Source organism: Centruroides vittatus, unplaced genomic scaffold, assembly GCF_030686945.1.
Source record: "Centruroides vittatus isolate TY-2023 unplaced genomic scaffold, ASM3068694v2 scaffold_932, whole genome shotgun sequence".
Taxonomy (NCBI): Eukaryota; Metazoa; Arthropoda; class Arachnida; order Scorpiones; family Buthidae; genus Centruroides; species Centruroides vittatus.
In genome coordinates this window covers 1,484,133-1,509,285 of record NW_027122721.1, presented here as the reverse complement: position 1 = coordinate 1,509,285, position 25,153 = coordinate 1,484,133, and the positions used below count along the sequence as shown (strand labels likewise).

Sequence of the window (25,153 nt, the reverse complement as noted above, 5' to 3'; positions counted from 1 at the left end):
CACTTGGGCAAGGTCGTCACCCGTTGCCTCTCGTTCAACGGTCTCTTCCAACACCGAACTAATCGATTGGCAAGAGACACGCTCGAGCCCTTAGGACTTCCAACGTCTTTTCGGGCGCGGTAAGAGTCCGAGAGACTCGTTCCGCGCCGTCGGAGTCGTCCGAGGAACCCCTTCCCTCCAGTGCCACCGCCTTCTTCCGTCGGAACCTCCTCCGGATCCACTCCAACATCTTCATTCTGTAAAAAAAAGTTTGCAATTAGTCGAGTGAAAACGAAAGCTTAAATTACATTGATGAGGAAAGGAAAATGTAAACCGCAGTTACGTAATTAAATCTGAAAGATTCATAAACACAGATTACCCGCCGACATATTGACAATATAATCAGAAAATTGGCAAAAACACATTAGTGTAGAGTTACAAAATTTTAAATACGTAAACCAAATATTAAATTTTATATAATATTATTTTTATTTTAAAATAAAAAGTGTGAATTAGTTGCATCAGACGATTTTTGCGAGTCATTGTTAATTAATTAATAACAGTTCACTAAACGAATAAATTAGGTGGCGCTGATGGCAGGAATGATTCCAGGGGCGAGACGCTCGTGCATCGCTGGTGTACCGTGCATTCATTATCATTCGCAGATATGGCGACGGTCGAGAATTTGTTAAGTCATGTATCGAAAGTCCGAATACCGACAAATGGCGATAGAATATATAAAGACGAATGCGTTTACTCGTTTGATACGCCGGTAAGACATTTAATAAGTTAAATAGAGGTTAAAAAATTGCGTTAAAAGGTGTCTTTGTTGATAAATTACACAATTTTTGTGTCATTGTCATTTGATTTCTTTGAATATTTAACCATTTGTAGCATTTAACGTATACTAAAAAAAATGTGAAAAAAATAATTATTGAAATGTAATATGGACTCAATTTTTTTTTTTTTGTTTTTTTTTCCTTTACTTTAAATACTTTGTTTATTAAGTTACAGAATAAGTAATTGAAGCCGTTGAATTATTTGATTTATTTCAGTTTCATATGTATTAATTTCATTTTTAAAAGTTACAGCTATATTCTGAAAGAAGAGTAAAAAAAAATAATTTAATTTTTTATAGCAAATTTTTATATATGATTATTGAATATTTAAATTTGTAAATGATAATATATGGTGTAAAGGAGTTGTGTATTGGACGACCTTGCCGGACGATGCCCTGTAGACTTCTCGTTCGCAGAGACCCATAAACCCAGAATGCTTCTTGTACCCGTTGCAGACGGATGTGGATTGCCTGTGCCTCCTGGAAAAAGGCACATTAATATGTAAATTAAGTGTGTGGTTATTGTTGACAGAGATTTTTTTATCAATGTCTTTATTGGCTACTCGGAGTCCTTACTACTAAAAGATGTGGACGGATTTAACTAGATACAAAGTAAACGACAATAGAGTTACTTTGGTAATCTTGATTTACCAACGGAATCTTTTGGTAATCTTTACCATAGAATTGTTTTAAAACAATTCTCTGTACAAATGTAAAAATATTGAAATCGTAACATAAAATAAATCATATGTTGAATTTGTCATTTTTTGTTTTTAACTATTAAAAACAGTTTTTTTGGTTTAAATTTATTATATCATATTTAAATTAATTGCAGTTTCTCTTAACAAACAGCTTTTTATCTTTCATAAAGTCAGTCATCTGAACAATGATACCAGTTTAAAAAGTATTTTTATAGCATTTTACAGAATGAGAGATTTGTTTTATTAATACTGTTTAGCATTAATATCATTAATAATACAATTTCATTTTTTAAAATACTGTTTTCAAAAGTTGCACATTTCATCTCTATTGAAAAACTATCTGCAGTATCTTTTGTTAACATTCAAGATGTATTTCTAGCAATTGAAGAATATTAAACAACAGAATTACACAGGACTGTTATAATAGCATTCACATAGAAGAATGATTAAAAACAAATAGTCAGATCTTTATATCTATATTGTATTTATTCTAATAGTAAGCTAGCTGTCTATTGGAGGAAGATAAAACTTATTTCAAACTGAAAGATTTACCTTATATTTAGCATTGTCACTCTTACCATACATTGAAATAGTGTGTTGAGTATTGCATTGTTGCTCAAATAACAATAATAGAGAAAAAAAAGTTACTGGATTCATTTCAGTAAACAGTTGCCCTCTAATAGTAAGCACTAGGGTTCCTCATTTCCCGGTCTTTTGTTTGTCCCGGGATTTCGGGAAAAAAGTGAACTATTTCCCAGGATAAATTAATTATTTTTAAAATATAAAAAATATCTTGAAGTCAAATGATATAATTATTTTTCATTTTTAAAAGTAATATAATATGTTCTGCAACCTCCAAAATCATAATATTAATAATGCTGTGTAAAATATGTATTAAAAATTACATTTGAATTACATAGAAATTTTCACAATATAAAAAATTTATTAAAGTTTGTTGGAAACTGCTTACCAAAAAATACCTTTTGAATTGAGTTGAAAATTTAAAGAATATAATGAACTTAGATCAAACTTCTAACTTAGAAGGTAATTTTTGGTTTTTAAATAAAACATAAAAATTTACAATAATATTTTATATTAAGATTTTGAAAACCAAAGATGATCAATACTCCAATCACTCAATCTGGTTATTATTTTAATAATGTTACTGAAGTCCCACTACTGAAAATGCCCTTTCCAATTCAATGGATGTGGGTGGAATCATCTTTAATGCATTTAAGAGAAGACAATTATTGTGTTTTTTTTTTCACCCGTAGCCTCAAAGATTTCTAGTTCATTTTCGAGATGCATTGCAGTACTTCTTTTGCTTTCAAGTATTCTTGATTTGTCTACCTCGCTATTTAGGCTGCTTTAATAGCAGTTAATGACTTGAAACCATGTCGTGCTTGATTCTTGTTGACTATGAACACAATATAGTGCTTACGACGATCACTTGGCTTTTCTTCTCCCTGTTATTTAGTTGAGACAAGCATTACATGTGTATGTAGCTTGTTTCGGGCCTAATATGCCCCTCTTCAGTCAACTAAATATTAGGACGATGACACTTTACAACCAATATTTCAGGGAATGGCACTTTACAACTAATGTTAAAAACGTTTGTTTTAAAAACTTTTTAACTTTAAAGCTTTCGACTTTAAAACTTTGACTAAAATCAGACTGTTGCTTCATGGCACTTCAACTGTCATGCTCATTAGCATATTCTTCCGTGTCCGAGGTTAACTGATGCGGAGTTGGATTTTCGTGACTATGAATGAAGGTTTTAGTGTATATTAATTCTTATAATATGTTCTGTAATATTTTTAACTAATTTCCATTTATCTTAACGCCTGGATATTTATTAATGATGTTCTGACTCTTAAAAATTTCCACACTTTAAACTTCCTATTATATGCTTTAGATTCTTTATGTAAAATTTTAATGTTATTTTTATCAATGTTACGACTGTTTATCATGCAATGCTCGAGGAACGCCGAATTAATTCTGCGATATTTGAGATCTGCTACGTGCTCTCTGTGTCTTATTTTCATTTGTCTTTGTTTCACCTATATAAACTTTTTTTGGTACTGCATGTACAGTACATGGGATTTGGTAAACTATATTTCGCATCTCTTCTATTGGTTGTGCTCCTTTTTTAACAGTTTGCCTAGCTTTGATTCTGGCCGATAGCTTGTCGTACTTGGGTGCTAATTTGATATTAACTTTTTGTGTTTCTTTATTTCTTTGTATAGCCCTTTAATGTATGGGAACGTAACGTATTGGAGTTTTAAATTTTCTTTTTTACTTATAGTGATATCCGGATTGATAAGCTCTCTTTCCCATGCGTCAAGTAATTGTCTCGGATAGCCATCTAAGATGAATTTTTTCTTTAGCTCCAGTATATTTTTTTGCGCATTAATTATTTTACTTGTTCTGTTTCTGATTTTTTTTGTATTCCATGGTAAAAATGTTCTTTTTTATATGTAAAGGGATATTTAAGCTGTATTTTATGGTTGTATTTATTGCGCACGGTTTTTTATAAATGTCAAACTAGAGTTCATTTTCTCTTCCTTTTATCGTAATATCTAAATAACTCAACTTGTGTTTTGTTATCTTCTTCTTCCACTTTAAATTGTATAGTTTTGCTTATATTATTTACCAACTTAATTACTTGCTCTATTTTTACTTATGTTTCATTATATATAATCAAGATGTCGTCGACATATCTCCTGTAAAATTTTATTCTGTTTATATTATCAATCAGTTTATCAATGTCTATCATTATCAGCTCGGCCAATTTAGGTCCTATAACAGACCCCATGCTGATACCTTCAACTTGTGTGTAGTATTTATCGTTTATTTGAAAATAGTTACTACGGTAACAAAATTCTATTAAATCTATTTTTTCTTTTTTCATGTTAAGTTGCGTGAGTTTATTTTCAATTATATCCCATGTTATCGACGGGTACATGTCCACTATATCTAAGCTGGCAATTTTGTATGTTTCCTCAATGTTAAGTTTTTTCAGTTCATGCAACAGTTCATTGGTGTTTTTAACGGAGTAATACGAATTATGATATTGGTTCAGTTCATGTTTAAGAAATTTTTCTAGGTTATACAATGTGGAATTCCTAAAATCTACAATTGGCCTGACTTTCTCACCAATCTTGTGAGTTTTTAATTGGATATTCAGTTTAGGTGTTTGTTCATTATTCTCATTGAGTATGAACCATTTTTGTTTATCATCTAATTCTTTTTGCTTTTGTGACAGCGTAACTCTTTTCTTTAATTCCAGAAAAATGACTTTTTTGGGATCTATTGGCAATTCTCTAAATTTCGGATTTCTCACTATTTCTAATTTTTTAATTTTAATCCCTTCCTTGGTTACTATAATTATTTGTTTAGATTTATCAGCTTTAATTATATCCAAATTATTATTATTTAAAAAATTATATAATTTATCTATTCTGGTTCTATATTGTAAATAACTTTTCTCTCTTATAACTGTTTTCCCTTTACTTCTTGTCACATACTTTAATAGCAGTATCGAGCTTATAGCCCGATAATTTGGCGGTTTGTTTGGCTTTAATAATCAGGTTTATGAAGAAAAACTTCATACTTGCATACTTTGTACTCGTTTTTATTCTTGCCCAATTTGCACAACCTGGCATAATGCAGTTATTGCAGCTACTGGACATAGTTAAAATTAAGACAGCATCTGTGCAATTATTCAAGATATTACAGGCTCAGACAAGTAAAAAAATTTTCAGAGTCCTGCCAGAAATACACATTGATTATTGACAATGTGTGAGATGTCATAACAAGCAAAAATTTTAAAAACTAATAAGCAGGCTTAAAATTAATAAATACAAATGTAGTCTAACATTTTGAGTTAACTAGCTGTTACCTGCGACTTTGCCCATGTGGATTTTGCAAGCAAACAGCATTTATATTCAGTATTTCAACAACCATAGTAATTCTTATATAACACCTACTGTGAGCATGATGAGAATTGCTGAGAATCAAATGAACTGTTTTCAATTTGATTAATTTTCTGGAACATTTACAAATGTTCTATAATTGAACCAATATGCAATAACAAATTCGAATCTAAAACGGTTTGAACATTTGGTTAAAAAATTGAAATGTATAAAAATATTTATAACAATGTCTGAAATGTTATCAATTTAATACACCTATGTACTCGATGAAGACTAAACGCAGTTGAAAACAAAAAATTGCATATAAAATAGTACAGTAGAAGCCGTTTTTCACGTTAAGCCTTAATGCTCTCCCCCATGGGAGAATTTTGAAAAATCCCTTCTTAGTGTGCATTTTCATGACGTACCCTAACTGTGTACCAAATTTCACCTCTGGGTTCAGTGGTTTGCCCTGGGCAATGATGAATCAGTCAGGACAACTAATTTTATATATTTAGGTTATACTTTCTATTTGAAAATTTCCTCACCCTTAACACAAAAAAAGAAAAAAGTGAACTTTTAAGAAATTTTTGGAATTTCCCGGGTTAAAAAAACAGCCGGGATCCTGAGATTCTGTTTGAAAAACCCTAGTAAGCACATTATAATAAACAGTGCAGTAGACCATACTGTTTGTTAGAATAAATATAGTGTGTGTATACATATATAAAATAGAAACTCCATTAATCAGGGATTCAATCATTTGACATTTTGATATTTAAGGCTTTTAAATTTTTTTGTTTTGATTACACAGAAATGAATCTTAAACAATATAATAATACAGGGTAAGAAAATGTAGTCAATTATGAAATTTTATAGCAAGAGAATATTATACAGTTTCTTCTTTCTCCAGTTTGTTTCCTGTTTCTGTATAGAAAGTATGACTATTGTGTTATCTTTATAACAAAATCTATCTATAATTAGGCATGTAGTAGATAAAGGTGAGAACTTGAATTTGTTATTAGGAAACAGGCCTTACATGATCTGATTTAATGGAGTTCTATGGAGTTAATAAAAGTTTTATGGAATGTGTTCTTTGTTTGAATTTTCCTTGTGTTTATCATTTTGAAAGCTTTTTGAAGTAGATGACTAGTATCGTAGTATTGACTTTTTTTTTTTTTTGGTTACCTCTTGAAAAGCAGTTTTTGACAAAGATTTTATCAAAAATACCTATCTTACCTGCTTACTGTGCTTAGAATCTATGAGAGAATAAGAGTGTGTATGTAATGTGATTGACAATAAACTTGAACTAACAGAAGAAAGCATGAAAAGCATAAATATGGTAAAAATACCTTAATTTATTAAATTAATATAAATATAACAATATTGAAAATAGCCATATTTAAGTGTTTGATTTCTAAATTATGGGTTTGCTTCAGTTTTTTTAAGCTTCAGATACAAGAGAATTATTTAAAAAAACCCGTTCCATTAGTTTATAATGGAACAGGTTATTACTGTAAATTTAATTGTAGTAAAAGTATCAATATAAAAACTCTTAAAATATTATATTTTTTTTAATAATTTAGGTTAGCATGTTCTGATATCCTACCCTTTCTGTTAGATAATTAAGGCCCAGGTTCCAACTTGTGGGTTGTGACCTCAAGAGTATTGCAAAAAGTTTTTCTCAGTTGCTGTGGTTATTTTTAGTTCAAGTTATTTTTATAAGAAATTTTACTAAGAGCACAAAAGTTTTTTACCCATCATGGGTTTAGTCATGCCATAACCATCTAAACTCAAGATCTACATGCTAGATTGGCAACAGTTAATCAAATTAAGCTATGTGCTACTGCAAATAATTATCATCAAAGTTAAAATGTTTGTTTTTTGCTAAATAATAATTTATAATAATGGTTTATAACTGAAAAGGAAATTATTTTGGCACAAATAAGATGAATGTTTATAAATTTTCAAATGGTAGTGAACTAAGAATGAAATGGTCAATTGCATTTCAACGAAAGTTCCAAATAACAATTCATGGGTAAGAATTTTTTTATTTAATTGTGAATGAATAAAGTATATTGAAACTTGTATATTTATGATGTAGGCTAAAATATAAAGAAATCAGAAAATTTCATTTCATTTTATACATAGCAATGTGTGAAATGAGTGTACTGACTATGAAATGTACCATCAAGAGTCATATAAAATCTAAGAAACCTAAATCGAATAATTAAATATTGCTATATGTACAGGTTCTACAGACTTCATTTTAATTCGGGGAGTCAGTGCCGAACTAGTCATTCTTGTGCCCTGTGCAAGAATTTGCATTTAGGCCCTTAATTAATTAGGTTTGGGAAAATAATAAAACAAATACATGCATTTTCGGGCCCCCTTCCAAGTGGGCCCTGTGCAGGTGCACCTATTGCACCTGCCTAGTTACAACACTGGAGGGAGTGAGTAGAAAAGTTGCATAAGTGATTAAAAAAAATTTTCTTTATTAAAAATACAAAAAAGTATTAATTTAAAAATAAAAGGATAATAAATGTCAATAATACACAAGTAAATATATACTGTATATTATTTAATTTAATAAAATATGACATATTAAGTAATGTTAAATCTTATCATTAATATATTCAAAGTTATACTTTGTCACTTGTACCACTTTCCACAGAACTCTTCAATCAATATAGGCTGTAAGTTCCTCAGAATAATACAATACTTTGCATTTGTTTCAGTTAAGCAAAATTGCATTATTCTTTTGAAATTTGATTAATGAAAAAGAAAGTGTTTGTTTTAATAACATACAGGTCATTACAAACTTGTAATTAAAATAGAATATCTTAAGCCTTCAGTTTTTATAGTTGTAATTTTTGAGTATGCAGATATACTTTAATATATTTAAAAAATGAAAAAATTTAAAATTATTGTAACCAAAGATTACTGAATTTTATATATTGTTTAATAAGTTACTTTGTTAGTCAGTATTCTAGAAAATTATCTCGTACATAAGTATAAAACTTTAATTTCAGATAGATTGAGAGAGACAATTCATACATTATATAAATAAGTAAATATATAACATGAAAATAATGAAATAATGAGAAATAAATTTCTGTGATTTAAAATATCAAGACTTAAAAAAAATGCTATTCCTATAATATTTCCTGGCTGTCCATCATATCTATCTTCACACACAACTTCTATATGAGAATCTTCCTTTTAAAAATAAAAAAGGAACAAATGGTATAGAACAAGCAGTCAAGGATAGGAAAATATTTAAGGAAGAAATTATTTTATTCATTTGAGAACTAATGAATTTTCAGAGATTATATGCTCTAAGTGTAAATAGTAATTGTCCAACCACAGTTAATTATTTACGTGAAGTGACTGATATTTTGAATTTTATTGAAAACAACATTAGTCATTTTAGTTTTAATAATAAATTTACTCTCTTAAGAGATATAATTAAAATGAAGGAATATACAGACAACAAAAACTTTAACTTTTTCTTTTCAGCTGAAGTTAATTCGAAAAATAGACTAGATACAGGTTTGATGTTGAACTATTTTTATTTTCTGCTCTATTGTATCTTATTTCACCAGCTGCTGATAAGTTTGAAAGGAATTGTGGTAATATGATTCTTCCTTATCCAACTACTATTCAGAGATTGTATTTAAGTTTGATCTTGAATCAGAATATACAGATGGAAATATGCTGTTTTATATTAAAAATAAATTGCTGGTTCTTAAATCATCTGAACATTGTCATCTAGATGATTGATGAAATTCATTTAAAGCAATGGCTGGAGTACAAGGGAATATTATAGGAACAACTTTTGATTGTAATAAACTATTTCATCTCATGTATTCATGATTCAAAGTTTATCTTCATATCTTTTCAGTTAACTCACTTAAGTCAGATATGCTTTATAATGTTACAAAGAAAATAATAGAACTTGAAAATAAAGGTTTGAAAGACTTTTGTTTTGTTACTGACTGAATTTTCTATTTTATTTGGTAAATTTGATATGAATTTACATTTATTTTTCTAAATTCTTTTGTAATTAAGGCACAATTATAGTTGGCATGAATGAATAGATTAAGGAAATAATTTCACATACACATAATGAATATAATACTACTTATCACATGGAATATTTATACCTGCAGTCCATGTAAACACACATTTAGGAATATGTATGTACATGTGAATTCAATGTTATAACAAGTGCATTAAATGGTATGTAAAACACTTTCCTGTTTGATGATCATACTCCAGTTCTCTGCGTCTATTCCAATCATTTCCTCAATGTTTCACATTCTTTTCTTGAAGGATAATCAGATTGTGAAATGCAAACACCCTACAAAGATTACCAACATCAGCATCTACTTTCCAAACACAAATTACACACAATTTGTTTGATCACATGGAATTTGCAGATAAGTCCTTTACATTTCTTATACCCCATTGATGTCAGAGAGTTCATCTTATGCCTACACTTGAAACACCTACCACATTTTCTTGATAGGTTGACTGCATCTTCCCAGTCATCCTTTTGCATTGTGTTTCTCAGGATAATATTTTTGAAGAAAGTTATGTTGTATGGAAGGCATGTAAATTGATCTTAAAATAATATGCATTTTCATTAGCTGTACAGACAGGTTTTTCAGAAATAGTCCCCTTTGTATTTGATTGTGTTCAGAATTGTTTATCACAAAAATTGTTCCTGCAAGATTCATAAGTACAAAAAGCAGTGCAAGGGAGCTATCATTTTGTTATCTGAAAAACAGCTATGAAGCATACATTTTGCCAAGAGTGTCAACTCTTCCTCTAGTCATATTATAATCAAGTATGATCTTTGGTTTCATAGTAGTCTTGTGTAAAGTCTGCGAATTTATACATTTATCGGACATTAAACTTTGTCAGAAATTGAAACAAATCCAACGGAAGAACACTCCGGGTGAGAAGTAGATCGTTATCACCATTTGTGATTAGAAACTGATGGAAAAATTGACACGTCAGTGCCAACTCGGCACTATTAGCGTCAACATTTGATGGTCAGGTGACCCCCCCTCCCCACAACAAGGGGATAAAAGTGACAGTTGCCAGAACTCAGGGAGAGTGATTAAATGGGAAGTTAGATTGGGACATCATGCGTATTCCGTCTCCCGGACCTCCATACATCGGACTGGATCCAAGAAGAGGAGAAAACATCAACAGCGCCCACTGCTTTCATCCGAAAGTTAAGCTTTTTTTTAATCTCAGTCCTTATGACTAGGCTTAAATGGGACAATACATTACTACTATTTAAATTTTATCATATAATTTATTGTTATTTTAATAGCTTTGAAAGAAAAGTGAGCTTTGTTGTCAAAAGAATTTCTGACGTATGTAACAGATATTGCATGACTTTGTCATGCGATGTTTCACGGTTACTAGCACAACTTCTATGGGCTTTGCTATAGAGTCAAGGTCATTCTCAAAATTTAATGGGCCAATTTTGATAAAACTTTGCTATTTTCTACTATTTGAGATGAGAAACCAAAAATGTAAAAAATAGGGATTTGGGGTTTTTGATATACAGAGGAGTTAAACTGACAATATCTATGCTCTGATGCAACTGAGCATGCTTGACTGAATTTAGACCTAGAGGTCAAAAAAATAAAAACAGCATTAATCTTTTTGGAAAATAATGCACAAAAAAACACAAAACACAAAGCAATTGATGAGGATTGTTTTGTTCTTGGATTGCCTCTTTGTGTTGGCAAGTGCAACGATCGTGACTCCTGTAGTCGGCAAGTACAAGGATTCTCTTTTGTGGTGGCAAGTGCAGGGATAACTTCTTTCTGGCTTTGCCTCAATTCTATTGCAATATGACAAGATCATGCAATGTCCTAGTATACAGTATATTATAAACTTAAAATCAATCCATATTCTTTCTGATCAAACACTGTATTATGATAGTTGATCAGAGTCTGGATTGATTTTATGACTGACATCTAGCGATATACAGTCACTTTTCTGTGTGTCACATGTACAGAATAAGTTTTGCTAGCATTTTCTGTTCATTATTATTAAATTCCTTTCTACTTTTCATTCACATCATATTTGTTATTTATTGAATCTTAAGGCAAACCAACATATATCCATTAATTTGAGCCATATGTAGTTTAGAATAGTTTAGCTTTGTTTAAAACAGGTTGAAAAGTGAATATCATCCTGGATATATTTATCTAGAAGAAAAGCTGAAACAACAGTATTATTTGGTTAAGTTGATGGGGAAAAACTAACCAGAGAAAATGCCAATAAAATATGAAACACTCAGTTCACGTCAAATGACTTTGACAGGATTTGAGAATGACAATTTGTGTTGGTAAATTTCATTCTATAACTTATGACTGTGATCTAAAGGAGTTTCATCTGTTATCAATTTTTTTTTAATTTACTAATATTTTTATAGGTCTTTGTAACAACAGTTTCATTATATATCAAAGAATTTTTCTTGGATTATTGTGTAGTCCAATTACTAATCAACAATTATAGATAGATATTGCATTTGTTTTAAACAAATGCAGTAAAGCCTGTCTCAAATGGAATGTAACAGTACTAGCCAGAATTTTTCATTTTGGCAGGTTTGTTTTAGTGTTGTGTTTTTATTAATGCAGAAAAAAGAAAAGTTAGAAAAATGTTACAACTTATATTTAGAATTGCTTGTTTTCCAATGTAAATGTTGTTCATTAACATGTTGAAAATACCAAAATATGTATGTGGTGCACAGAAGGAAACTTTTTAAAACCCAAAATCTATCAAATGTTTTATTTGTCCTATTCACAAGAACCTATAATTTCTTAATCAGCACTTAATCATTAACTACAGTCAAGTTAGATTAATATAGAAGTTTTTTATAATATTTAAAATAGTTAATTTAAAAATTGTAAGAATAATTGCTTTTAGAAATTCATATTTTTTTTTATTCATCAGTTTATCATCAGTGATATAGTATGAATTTTGATTAGGTGTAGTTTAAAACTTCTTAATACCCAGCTAATATTGAGAAAGTGGAATCATTTCATTCTAAAACATATAATTCAAATTGCTTTATAATTTTTACTTACAAAACGTAGGAACACATTAAACGAAAAAAATTACTAAAAATAAAATTTGTTCTTATGTAATTTTTTTCTTAAACTAGTTGGCATTTAAAAAAGTTTTCATATTCTTAAAGGATCAGTCAACTCTCAAAGCAAACTGAAGAGAAATAGTGGTATTGTATTGTCACAATCACTCTCTAGACAATGGTACATGATTTTAATAAAGGAAAAAAGTGATAAACTGTAACTCTGGTTATTGAGAAGTTCAACTGATCTAAGCCTTAAAGCTACAACATTAATTATGATTTAGAATTTAACTGCTGTTATGCCAAAAAGATCACTTAATTTGTTATGCAATTGATTTCCCAGTTTTTCTTTTCTTTTATGGTCAGGAATTCAGCTGATAGGATTTTACATAGCAAACTATTCCATTTCAAGATTCTTTCCATTTAGGAAGTTTTCTGGTTTTTAGGGTCTGTTTTAAGCAAGTTTTCTGTAGATCTGCAAAACGTGACAATTTTAAACATTTTATAGCATATGGGAAAAAATTAAATTATATTTACATTAAAGCCAAAGATTTTTTTTTTGCAAATAGTTGCTCTTACAAAATGATATACTAAAAATAAACCCTATCAGTTATTATTAGTTTAAATTAATTTAGTGGTATGTCTGTGTATTATATGAATCATTTATAGATTAAACAAACTGCCAGATGAATGCATTAAAATAAAAACTTAATGACATTTTTGACATGATGATTGACTCCAATTACTCTTCCTGCTGTCTTGATATTTTCAAAACTTTATAACATTGTTTCAACTTTATCAGCCTGACTCATAAAAAATTTCTTCGCTTATATAAAAGATAACTTTAAACAAATAACATTTGAATTTAAAAGATGTTATGTAATAAATTAGTATCATAGTAAAGTTTCAGCAGAAACTGTTAACTTGCAATTGCATTTGATTTTAGAATTATTAGATGATTTTTATTATTTTAAATTGGTATTACATTGCTGTTATACATTAAAAATGAAACTTTTGTTGTAAAAATTAAATACCATTCATTTATACATTTAAAAAAAATCTGTGACATTGTTAAACTTGTAAGATGTATTTATATGAATGTTAAAATTGAGAACATGCATTTAAATCTGTATCATCTCAAGAAAGCATCAACACGTGTGATTGTTTTTTCTGAGCTTTCACTCTCTTTTTAGGTTAGTGAGAAACTTTTATAGAATTTTCATTATAGAAGAAAATATAGATTGTTAATAACTACAGTTATGCATGTTTAGAAACATGCTAAAGACTTAATACTTAATCTGTGCAGTGTAGGCAATGAATATACTGGTAAATTGAATTTTTAACCCATTGGTAATCTGTCAGTCTCCTATTGTATATTAATGGAATATTAAATTAATCTGATTTTAATTTTGTACTGAAAAGTATATTAAAATACTCTCCAGTTCTGTTAAGTGAGAAAATTAGGAAAGTTTTTACCCAGAAATTCCAGAAGCCCAAAATTTATTTTAGAATTGAAAATAATAGTGAAGAGAAAACAATAAATGAAATAAGCCTGAAATATTGTAATTTTTTCTAAGTTGTGTTAATTTATAATTTTTGTGTGAATCTGAAAATAATGTTAGTATGTTTTAAATTTTTACAGGAATCTGATACTGGTTTATATGTGTGTCTAAATACTTTTCTTGGTCTTGGTCTTAAGCATATCGAAAGGCATTATCATAGGACTGGAAGTGCTATCTATTTACTTATTAAAAGGATAAAAAGAGAAGTAAGTATATTTTCAGATATGTTTTGATTGTATACATATTAAAAGATTTTGCCTTCTAATATCTGTCCTATTATTAGCTATCTTTTCTGTGTCATTATTTTAATCATATAAATAAGTTTCTATGGCTTTTACAATTCTTTTAAATTGCAATTATGTTAATATAAATTTCTATTAATTTGGTTGTGGTTTACTGAAGATATTCATAATGATATCATGATTGAAAATTCATACCAGACAATATTAAACATAATCATATCTTTATATAATGAATTGCATCTAGAAATGCAGAGAATTTAGGAAACTTGTTAAATAGGAAATGCACCAGTAGTAAAAAAATAACACAGTATACTATATAATGACAATTTATTCTCCACACAAATATTCTTGTATTCATATTAATAACAAAATAGTGTTGTACATGAATTTTACATGAAAACTTAAACAGAAGGTAGAGCATTTTTATTGAATTAGAAAAATTTATGATTGAAATAATTGGTGAAAATATTTAAAAAATACTACTAACTTTTTTATCAAAAATTATTTAACTCTGAGTGAATACTTCTAACTTTTTAAGTGGACACACCCCACTTACAGTTAGACACATTTTACTAATACACCCACAGTATAAAACAGCCAGAGAACACTATCTTTGATTACAGATATTTTCAGATGACCATGCTGTATGGAATATACTAGACAATGAGGGACAAATTCAACCCACAATAGTATATCTGAAGGTAATAAACTTATATATATATAGAACAATTAGACACACAACAGTTATGACACATTAAAAGACCCAAAAGGGCATACAGAGAAATAACTAGCTAGACTTGGCACTCTTTTCTAAGTCCTTTTGCCAAATAAAACCCCAAGTACAGCCAACCAACCTTAAATAATGGAAAATTTCCTTTTGGATATATTCTTACTGAGGAAACCATTTCTTACAGTTTTGGACATGTCTTAAAGGTTGTCAGTTGAAATTATCCTTAGATAAAGATGTTTCACCTCATTGTAAACACTGTTCAGTGCAATTATTATATTGTAATAGTTGTCCAGCCAGCAGCAATTGCAAAAATGAGTCTACTTTAACCAATTTTAATATTCAGCAATATAATAATTTTTCTTTACCTTGCTTACAAAACTTTGTTAATGGGAAATTTTTAAATGTGAAAAGAAAAAAGAAAGGCATTTTCAATAAAGCTTTCTATGGAATGTTGAAAAGAGAAATTTGTAATATAGAAATCTGACTATATTCTATTATAAAAACCTTTGTTTATTTTGATGATTATTATCTGAATCTTCACTTTGTGAAGAAAAGAATTACACAGTAAACACTTACGAAAAACATTAGTTTATAATAAAACATTTGCTAAAATTATAACATTATTCATTTGCATTAAATATCAAGTGTGAACTAATGATTGAAATCATTTATGTATGATAAAATGTCATCTTTTAATAAATTTTTTTTTACTTGCCTGATTTTTGAGAAATTTTTAATATGTAATTCAAATAATTTTGATTATTTCAACATTTTCTAATAGTATCTTAACATTATTTTTATTTATGTTTGAAGTTTTGGATTTTGTATTTCAGATTACACCACAAAAGAATGAATCAGAAAACAAAAAACCTACAAAACTTGCAATTGGTAATATTTATTCTGAAAGTAAAATTGGTAATTACCATTTTAAAACTTATATGAAATTATTTATGATTTTAGGTATTGAAGGAGGATTTGATTTGAATGAGAAAAAATATGAATTTGAAGAATTCTATTCTGTTGTCGTTCTTCCTGATTTTGTACAAATTCCTTTTCCTTGTGAAGATCTTCCAGAACAAGTAATGTATACTTTTTGGTAATGTGAAAAATGTTTTTGTTTTTTAATTTAGATATTAAATATGTACATATTATTTAGGTGCAATTGTCTATAAATACTATATTAGCAAGTGACTCTGCTGCTAAAATTGAAGAAGCTCAGGCACTCTCAGGAACTTGGGATGGAGAGAAAAGAAAAATTTCAAAGTAAATTATATGAATCTAAACTTTCAGATTATTTTTAGATATAAATTGATTTTAAAACTAATTAAAAATTAACTTAAAATTGTAGCAAATAGTTTGGCTTTATATTTGCAAATTATTTATAATTAATAAAAATGGTCAATTTACTATTAATAATTTCAAATTATTAAAAATCTATTCTAGTAATTAAGATATTTACTCAAATGCCTATTTAGTGTCACTGAATAGGCATTTACCAGAATTTCTATTAATGCTATATTTCAAATTAATATCATTATCATCATCTTAAAATAAAGTTTCTTACAATATGAAAACTTCAGATTTATATGACATTACATATTTGTGCAAAACAGTAAAGCTTGGTTTATCAACTAACATTTTATTTTTTTATCTATTTATATGTTAGACATACAAATTCATTGATGCAATTAGACAATGGAGTTAAAATTCCTCCAAAAGGTTGGAAATGTCAGCTGTGTGATAAAACTGATAATCTTTGGCTCAACTTGACAGATGGAAGTATAATGTGTGGTAGAAAATATCAAGATGGCACAGGAGGGAATAATCATGCAGTTGAACATTATGAAAAAACTCGATATCCATTAGTAGTTAAACTAGGCACAATTACTGCAGCTGGTGGTGGTAAATATTCCATTGTTTTTTGTGTTTAAATTTATTTATAATTATTAGTTACTTATTTGAAAATTTATTTAACAGATGTTTATTCTTATGATGAAGATGATATGGTGGAAGATCCTAATCTTGCCAGACATCTTGCTCATTTTGGTATCAATATTGCCCAAATGGAAAAGGTAATGGAATAAAATATTAAATTTTGAATTTGCTACTTTTTCTTAATTTATTATTAATGTGAATTTATTATTTAGACAGATAAGTCAATGATTGAATTAGAAATTGATCTTAATCAACGCATCCGTGAATGGAATATTATACAAGAAAGTGGCAGTGAATTAACACCATTGTATGGACCAGGATACACAGGACTAGCTAACTTAGGAAATTCATGTTATCTTAATTCTGTGATGCAAATGGTGTTTTGTATTCCTGATTTTTGTAGAAAATATTATGATGGTGCAGCTGCAATTTTTCAGAATGCACCTTTAGATCCATCAAATGATTTTACCAGCCAAATGTAAGTTATTCATTTACTATTATACTATAATTGAAATATTGAGAAATTTTATTAAGACTTTGTTATTAAATATTAAATAACTTTTTCAAACTATTACAATCTTATTAAGAAGCTTGAAATTAACATTTTGCAAAAAAGTAAATTGAACAACAAAAAATAATAATGATGCTTTATATGTCTCTCTGAACATGTCTATTACAACACAACACAACTGTTGCAATATTAATACAATATCTGTTAATAAATTAATACTAAATGGTATATTGTAAAGTGTATTGATTGATGGTATATTGTAAAGTGATTGAACATTAAAATGAATCCTGTAAGATCTGTGAAGAAATTATTCACAAATTTCAAGTGTATGTATAATGTTACACAATATTTGTTTATACCAATTTAATGCTTAATAAGCTCATTATTATAAATAACTATTTATAAATACATCATATTTATAAATAAAAATATTCATATTTTTGAGTATTAAGTAAATATAAAAATTACAACTAAATCTGCTATAAAATAATTATACACATGCAGTAAATTTGCCCTTTTACATGAAGTTTTAATGATATATTTTTCCGCTTGATTGGCCAAAGTTGATAATATATCACCTTGGTCAACTCCTGTGATAGAAGTAGACTTTAGCTTATAGCAGTTTCCTAAGGAATCCACTCCAGATTACACTCTATAGACAGCACTTTGCAGAAATTCAACACCGTGACAGGAATTTAATTCCTATTTATACAGATGGATCTAAATCAGATGACTACGTTGGCTCAGCCTTTATCTGCCAGGATGAAACCATGGCAGAACAAATAGCACTGAATTCTTCCATCTTTACTGCAGAGCTACAGGCTATTTACCTAGCCTTAAAGTATGTAATCAGAAAAGGTCATCATTGCTGCATGATTTACACTGACTCAGTTAGTGCACTTCAGGCTTTAATCTCATCTGAACTTAGTTCTTATTCCATAGTGATTAAAATTCTTAAACTGATTTTCCATCTTTCTGTGAGTAATTTCTCTCTAAAATTTTGTTGGGTCCCAGGCCACGTGGGTATAAGCGGAATGAAGAAGCTGTTGCAGCTGCAAAGTCAGTAAGCCCTTTAGAGCATACAATGTCTGTTGAAGGAAGCAACTTAAGCTAGTCATTAAAAAACAACTGGCAGAGAGATGGCAAAACGTGTGGAACACACAAGTCCACAATAAACTACATGAGATCAAATCTTTGGTAGAAAATTGGACACATAATGTAGTGTATGAAAGGAGATCTGAGGTTATCCTTACTTGTTTGAGAATTGAACATACTTGGCTGACTCATCAATACCTTTTGAAGGGTGATGACCAGGCAGTATGTCAATATTTCAACTGTTCTGTAAGTGTTAAACACATACTGTGCAATTGCATTGCTTTTGAGAAGATTTGTAGGCAGCATTTTAAAATGCAAGTTTGACAGATTCTGAACCAGAGGCCAATTGTCAGTCAAACTCATTACTGATTTTTCCCATTCTAGTCTGTTTTTGTTTCGGGAAATGTGTAAGCTTAGGTTTGCATTGAGTTTAATATAGACAACATTATCATTATTTTTCATATTATTAGCTACTGTTGCATATGACACTTCTGGTGACAAACTAGCAGCAATGGTACCTGTACATGTAGACATTCCTTGTGAGGTGGCAAGATGGAAAACTCATCTTTTCCTTCTATCACGTAGGGCTTATTTCTGACCAGATTGATTGTTTATCCCATATTGGTCACCTTTTTAGTAACATTTTAAATTATGCTAGTAGATCTCTTCAGAAGTGTTGCATTGTCCATGATACTTAAAGATTTTTGTCATTTCTTTTTCACTCAGTTCTTTTTCTTGTGGCATTTTGTAAAAACTTAATCGTAATGATACCATTATGGAGACTGTAAATGGTGTGCATGTTAATTTGTGTATTGCTTATGAAGTACATTCAATTACATGATGTAATAATACATACTATATGCATAATTATTTTACAGAAGATCTGTTTGTAATTTTTATATTAATTCACTACTCAGGAATTCGAATATTTTTATAATAATGAGCTTATTAATTGTTAAATTGGCATAAACAAACCTTGTATGAAATTGAACACACGTTGAAATTTGTGTATATTTCTTTACAGTCCTTATATTTAATATAGCATTGTATTTGTTATTGATTTGAAAATTTAATATTACTATGATTTAATAATTTTGTTATATAGGTAGCAATTTTTTTTAAATATATCATCACATTTTTAGTAGTTTTTTAATAATTGCAAGTTGCATTAATATTTAAGTACAATTTAATTATTTTTAGGGCTAAACTTGCACATGGATTATTATCAGGTGAATATTCAAAACCACCACCAGAAGATTCAAATGAAAATAAGGTTAGTCATAATATTTAGGAAGAATTTTGATGAACCATGATATGAAACATTAGATTATCAAATGTCATTTACAAATGAAATTTTCTGAACTTTTATATGTAACTTGCTATAAATTTCAAGAACTTATCACACCACAGTTTTCAATTGAAAAGCTCAGAGATTTTATTAAACCAATATATATATTTTGGGCCATATATCCTTCCTTTCTTATAATTCAATTGTTTTTGTATTTGACATTAAATTTTAATTCACAATATGTGCTTTTCTTCTAGTTTCTATGACATATAAATATTGTAACAGAATAGATATGTACAGTATATGTCAGAGACTAGGAGGAGGATACAGATTGTAAATTAAAATTTGATGTCAAATACCAATTGAAAAATATGAAAACACTTGAATTATAACAGAGGAAGGGTATATGGCCCAAGATGTATATATTGGTTTAATAAAATCTCTGAGCTTTCCAATTTGAAAACTGTGGTATGATAAGTTTTTGAAATTTATAACAAATTACATATAGCTATTCAGAAGATTTATTACAATATTAAACAAAAAGCAAATAATAATAATTATTATAAATTGTTTAGTTTTTTGTTTAATATGAATGAAAATTATGATAAGTGTAAAAATTGCAGTTATCCTTTTTTTATGAACTTGTAAAATAAATTTATTTAATTTGATTCCTTTCAGGAATTTGTGATTTTCTTGAAATTTTATTCACATTACCTCTAAGATATAATTTGTATTTTCTTATATTTCATCACCTAGATTTATATTTTGAGGCTATATGATCTCTGTCTTGTCTTCTTTTTATTTTATTTATTTTTTTTAGATTCTTGCATTGTAATTTTGTTCAATTACAAACACAATCAATAGCAAATATTTAATTTAGTGAAATATTTAAAGTTATTAACCCTTAGCCTGCCGTTTGCCACGCCCCCTTATTTTGTAAAACGGCCAAGGTCAAAATAGGTGAATCAGGCAATATTATTTTAAAAATTCACTAAAAATTAAATTATTATTTTATTCATATGAAAAAAAATCACATATATTTATCAATATAGTTAGTTTTAAATACGACATATTTCAATAAAGTTTGTTTGAAAAATTTATGAGAAAAAAAAAATAATATATGATAACTGACATTCAGACTTGAAAATTTGTTACTATTTGTCAAAATTAACATTGCCTGGTTACTTCATTCTTATTGTCACTGAGCCAATACCACGTACAATATTGTTCTGTACAATTTGATATAACATTTATGCATGTACATTTATTCGTTGTGAAATTATCGCACATTATATCAAACATTTGTTTAAAATCTGAACTTTATTCTGCTTTTAACTAATATAATGAACTAATATACTTTATTCATTTTATATCAAACAAGATTATTTATTTTCGTAATAAACATATGATTACCAGTAGCAATAGATGTAACATTTACGGATATTTTAGATTTAAAAAATAATTAAAAATTAAAAAAATATATAAAAATCAGAACTGAAGGTCATAACTTGAATATTTATGATGCATTAACATATTATAGCTGAATAAACTTATTATAGCATTAATGAACTTATTATAGTAATATTATTGCATAAATATGCTAAAAATAAAATAAAAAATAACCAGAAAATGAAAAATTAAGGAAAAACCATCGATAATTAAAATTTTTTTAAGTCGACAAAACACCACCTGAACAAAAATATGTGAAACAGACGATAAACAAGACGATACCGTCAAGTGCTGACATCTGTTGTCGATAAATTTTATAAAAATCGATTTTTAACAGGGTAACGATGAATTGGTACCCTGGCCGTTTTGCGAAACAATTAGGGTAACGATAGATCGGTACCCTGGCCGGAAAAGGGGTTAACTATTTTCTTAACAATATTTTTATATATAGTTAGTTCTTATTTAATAACTGTTTGTTTTCTCAAAATGTAAATTTTAAACATCATTCTAAAACAGATGGACATAAACATGATTACTGTTTTTAGCTAGTTGATTTGTAAGTTAAACTTCTTAAAATTTTTACTTTCTAGTTTTTATATCTTTATTATTGATGAGTTTTTGAAATAGTATTTGTCAAAGAATAAAAAAATTTGGGATGTTTTAAGTTAATACGATATTGTAATAATGATGATATATTTTTTGTAATATTATATAAAGTGTTTAAAAACTTTTGTAGTTATAAACTGTAGGATTTTTGTTGTAGATATGAGAATTGTTTAACTAATATTCCATCAATGATCCAGTCACTTGAATCAATTATGGTTAATAAGAAATTATAATAAATTGTGGTATAATTATCAGCTTTCAAGTTTATCATTTTTACCTTTTCTTTTAATAGAGTCAAATAGAAATTAGGCCTCAAATGTTTAAAAATCTTATTGGTAAAGGTCATCCAGAATTTTCTACAAAAAGACAGCAAGATGCCCAAGAGTTTTTTTTGCATTTAATTAATATTTTAGAGGTAATGAATTTTCCTATTATTTTAATATCACTGAAATTTAAAATTTATAATGGACATTTTTATATTAAAAGCGGAATAATCGTAATCAAGAGAATCCAGCTGACTGTTTTAAGTATCAATTTGAAGAACGAATACAGTGTCTACAATCTGGAAAAGTAAAATATACTACAAGGACGGAATATTTATTATCTCTTCCTATACCAATGAATGCTGCTTTGAATAAGGGTTTGTTGAATTTTTCAGCATGCAAGTATCTTTTGGGAGGCTACTTGAAAATGTATTAGTTTTATAAAAATTTATTTTATAACTGTTTTCATTTAATAGAGAAACTAGAAGAATATCAGTTAAAAAAACTTGAAAAGGAAGCAAAAGGAGAAAAAATGTATGGACACGTGATGAAAGTGTAATTTCTTATTTTGATTTTATTTTTTCTAAATATTTCAATATTATAGAGATTCAAGTGAAATTGTTCGGCCATTTATTCCTTTGACTGCCTGTATAGAAACTTTTGCTGCTTCAGAAATGGTTGATGATTTTTATAGTTCAGCTATAAATAGTAAATCCACAGCACAAAAGTAAGTAGTTTTTCATGTTTAGGAAAATTGTTTACATTTATTTAATAATAATAATCATCATCAATTTGTTCTGTTTTAGAACTACTCGATTTCGTACATTCCCAGATTATTTATTAGTTCAACTGAAAAAATTTACTATTGGAGAAGATTGGATTCCTCTTAAATTAGGTTAGTTTTAAAGTTAAGATATTGATTTTTTTTTATCTTTAAGATTAAAAATCAATTCTTAATTTAAAATGTTCTGTGCTAACTAATTAATTAGTTAATTTATTTCAAAATTCTTGTAAGAATGTTAATCAATGATATTCCTTTCATAATTATGTACAGACCTAAAAATTTTAAGTAAATTTTTTTTGTTTAGTATTTAATTTTTCAAGCATTTAATATATGATTGCCATTACAAATTATTTTTCCTTGCTTATTCTTGTATGCATTTTAATCAGTAGCAATTCTTTTTATCATGTTCTCCAATAAAGTATCATATCCCAATTAGCATCAAGTTTCTGACAGAAGAGAGAATTTTGTTCAATTTTTGCCCAATGACAAAAGGTGTATGTCATGGAACGTACTCAGTTTTTAATAAATGTTTTTAACATCAGTTAGATGTGATTTCTCTGCTTTCCCGGCATGAAGTGAAAATTGTTTTTGTCAACCATCAAAACTTATATCAATCCATTAATTATGTTTATTATTATTTATGATTTAAAATTGGACAGCTGTGATCCAATGCAATTTTTTGCATTATGGACAGATGTGTGTATATAATGCAAAAAAAATTATGCTCAAATTGCATTTAACATTCAGAATAAATGTTTGTACATTATTGTTAATGTTCTTTCTATTAGTCATACAGTTGGCTTTTTTATAGCCCAGTTACCTCAATTCTCTGCAGCCACTTTAAATAGTAGCTAATCAGACTAAGTTATTCTGTAATTACATACTATATTTTTTGTAATAATAGTCATATTCTAATAATTGTCCCTGTAACTTTGTATTATGAGATAAGCTAAACCAGTTGACCTAAATATCAATACATTAGTGGTGATACATATTATTGAATAATTGACTGATATTCAAAAATATTACATCAACTAGGACATTGTGCGACTTTGTCTTATCGCAATAGAATTGAGATGGAGCTGAAAAGAAAGAAGTGATTCCTGCACTTGTCAGGCACACAAGATGTGATCCTTGTACCTGCTGACCATGGTAGAGAGAATCCTTGCACTTGTCGATATAGAGATGCAATCCAAGAACAAAGCAGTCGTCATTGATTGTTTTGTTCTTGTTTATTTTTTGCACCTCCTTTCTGTTGTTTGCACCCAATGCTGTTTTTATTTTTGATCATATACCTAAATCCTATTAGGTACACTCAGTTACATCAGAAAGCATGGGCATTGTCATTTAATACCTCTGTACATCAAAAACAAAGTCAATGGCTCCTATTTTTACTTTCCTGGCTCCATTATATGGAAAATATGGTGATAGATCAAAAAATGATCCCACCAATGACTTTTATATTTTTGGACTGGGCAGCTTGAAATGTTGAGAAATGCAAAAATAAATCCAGGGGTTTTTCTGTATGTGTGGATGTTAGTGTGTGTGGGAGGAGCATAATTTTCTTCACCCTCTTTAAAGCTTAATAATTCCTGTGCTTTTTGTTGAAAATTTCTGAAAAAGTTTTTAATGAAATATCGTAACAGATTGCACCACACGTGCAATTTTAAATATTGCTGGAAAAGTTAAGCAACTTGTTGCTTGATTTTTATATATTTAAATGGACCCACATTACATTTCTGACTCCTTGTCTCAATTAATGGAAATTGGCAAAGTTTTATCAAACTTGGCCCATTAAAATTTGCGAATGAACTAGATTCTCTAAGCCCAACATCACTTCGTCACATGTGCTTGGGAAACAATCTTGTGTCTCAAAAATAAAGTCAAGAACCCCCACTTTTTATTACATTTTTGGATTCCTCGTTGCAATTAATGGAAAATAGCAAAGTTTAATAAAAATCGATCAAACAGATTTTGAGAATGAACAAAATTCTGTAAGCCACATAGAAGATGCTTCTCCTCAATAAAGTTGGAAAAATGAGGAAGACTGGATATATTTGTTACAGTATTCTAATTTAATTAGCTTTACATTGGTTTTTACATTAGTTTTACATTTTTGATTCACGCTGTTTGTCTTCT

At 28.4% G+C, this 25,153-nt stretch overlaps 1 protein-coding gene across 1 annotated transcript in view; it reads left to right on the top strand.

Moving 5' to 3' along the window:
• Nucleotides 1-570: 570 nt before the first annotated feature.
• Usp5 (ubiquitin specific protease 5) overlaps nucleotides 571-25,153 on the top strand; it is a 32,097-nt gene continuing 7,514 nt past the window's right edge. The window contains exons 1-14 of the mRNA XM_067288799.1: nucleotides 571-751; nucleotides 14,192-14,317; nucleotides 15,917-15,971; nucleotides 16,044-16,162; nucleotides 16,240-16,346; nucleotides 16,750-16,985; nucleotides 17,061-17,155; nucleotides 17,231-17,496; nucleotides 19,825-19,897; nucleotides 22,260-22,382; nucleotides 22,454-22,607; nucleotides 22,707-22,764; nucleotides 22,835-22,957; nucleotides 23,037-23,125. Coding sequence (XP_067144900.1) covers nucleotides 647-751; nucleotides 14,192-14,317; nucleotides 15,917-15,971; nucleotides 16,044-16,162; nucleotides 16,240-16,346; nucleotides 16,750-16,985; nucleotides 17,061-17,155; nucleotides 17,231-17,496; nucleotides 19,825-19,897; nucleotides 22,260-22,382; nucleotides 22,454-22,607; nucleotides 22,707-22,764; nucleotides 22,835-22,957; nucleotides 23,037-23,125 — 1,729 coding nt within the window. The 5' untranslated portion in view covers nucleotides 571-646. The remainder of the gene's footprint in view (nucleotides 752-14,191; nucleotides 14,318-15,916; nucleotides 15,972-16,043; nucleotides 16,163-16,239; nucleotides 16,347-16,749; nucleotides 16,986-17,060; nucleotides 17,156-17,230; nucleotides 17,497-19,824; nucleotides 19,898-22,259; nucleotides 22,383-22,453; nucleotides 22,608-22,706; nucleotides 22,765-22,834; nucleotides 22,958-23,036; nucleotides 23,126-25,153) is intronic.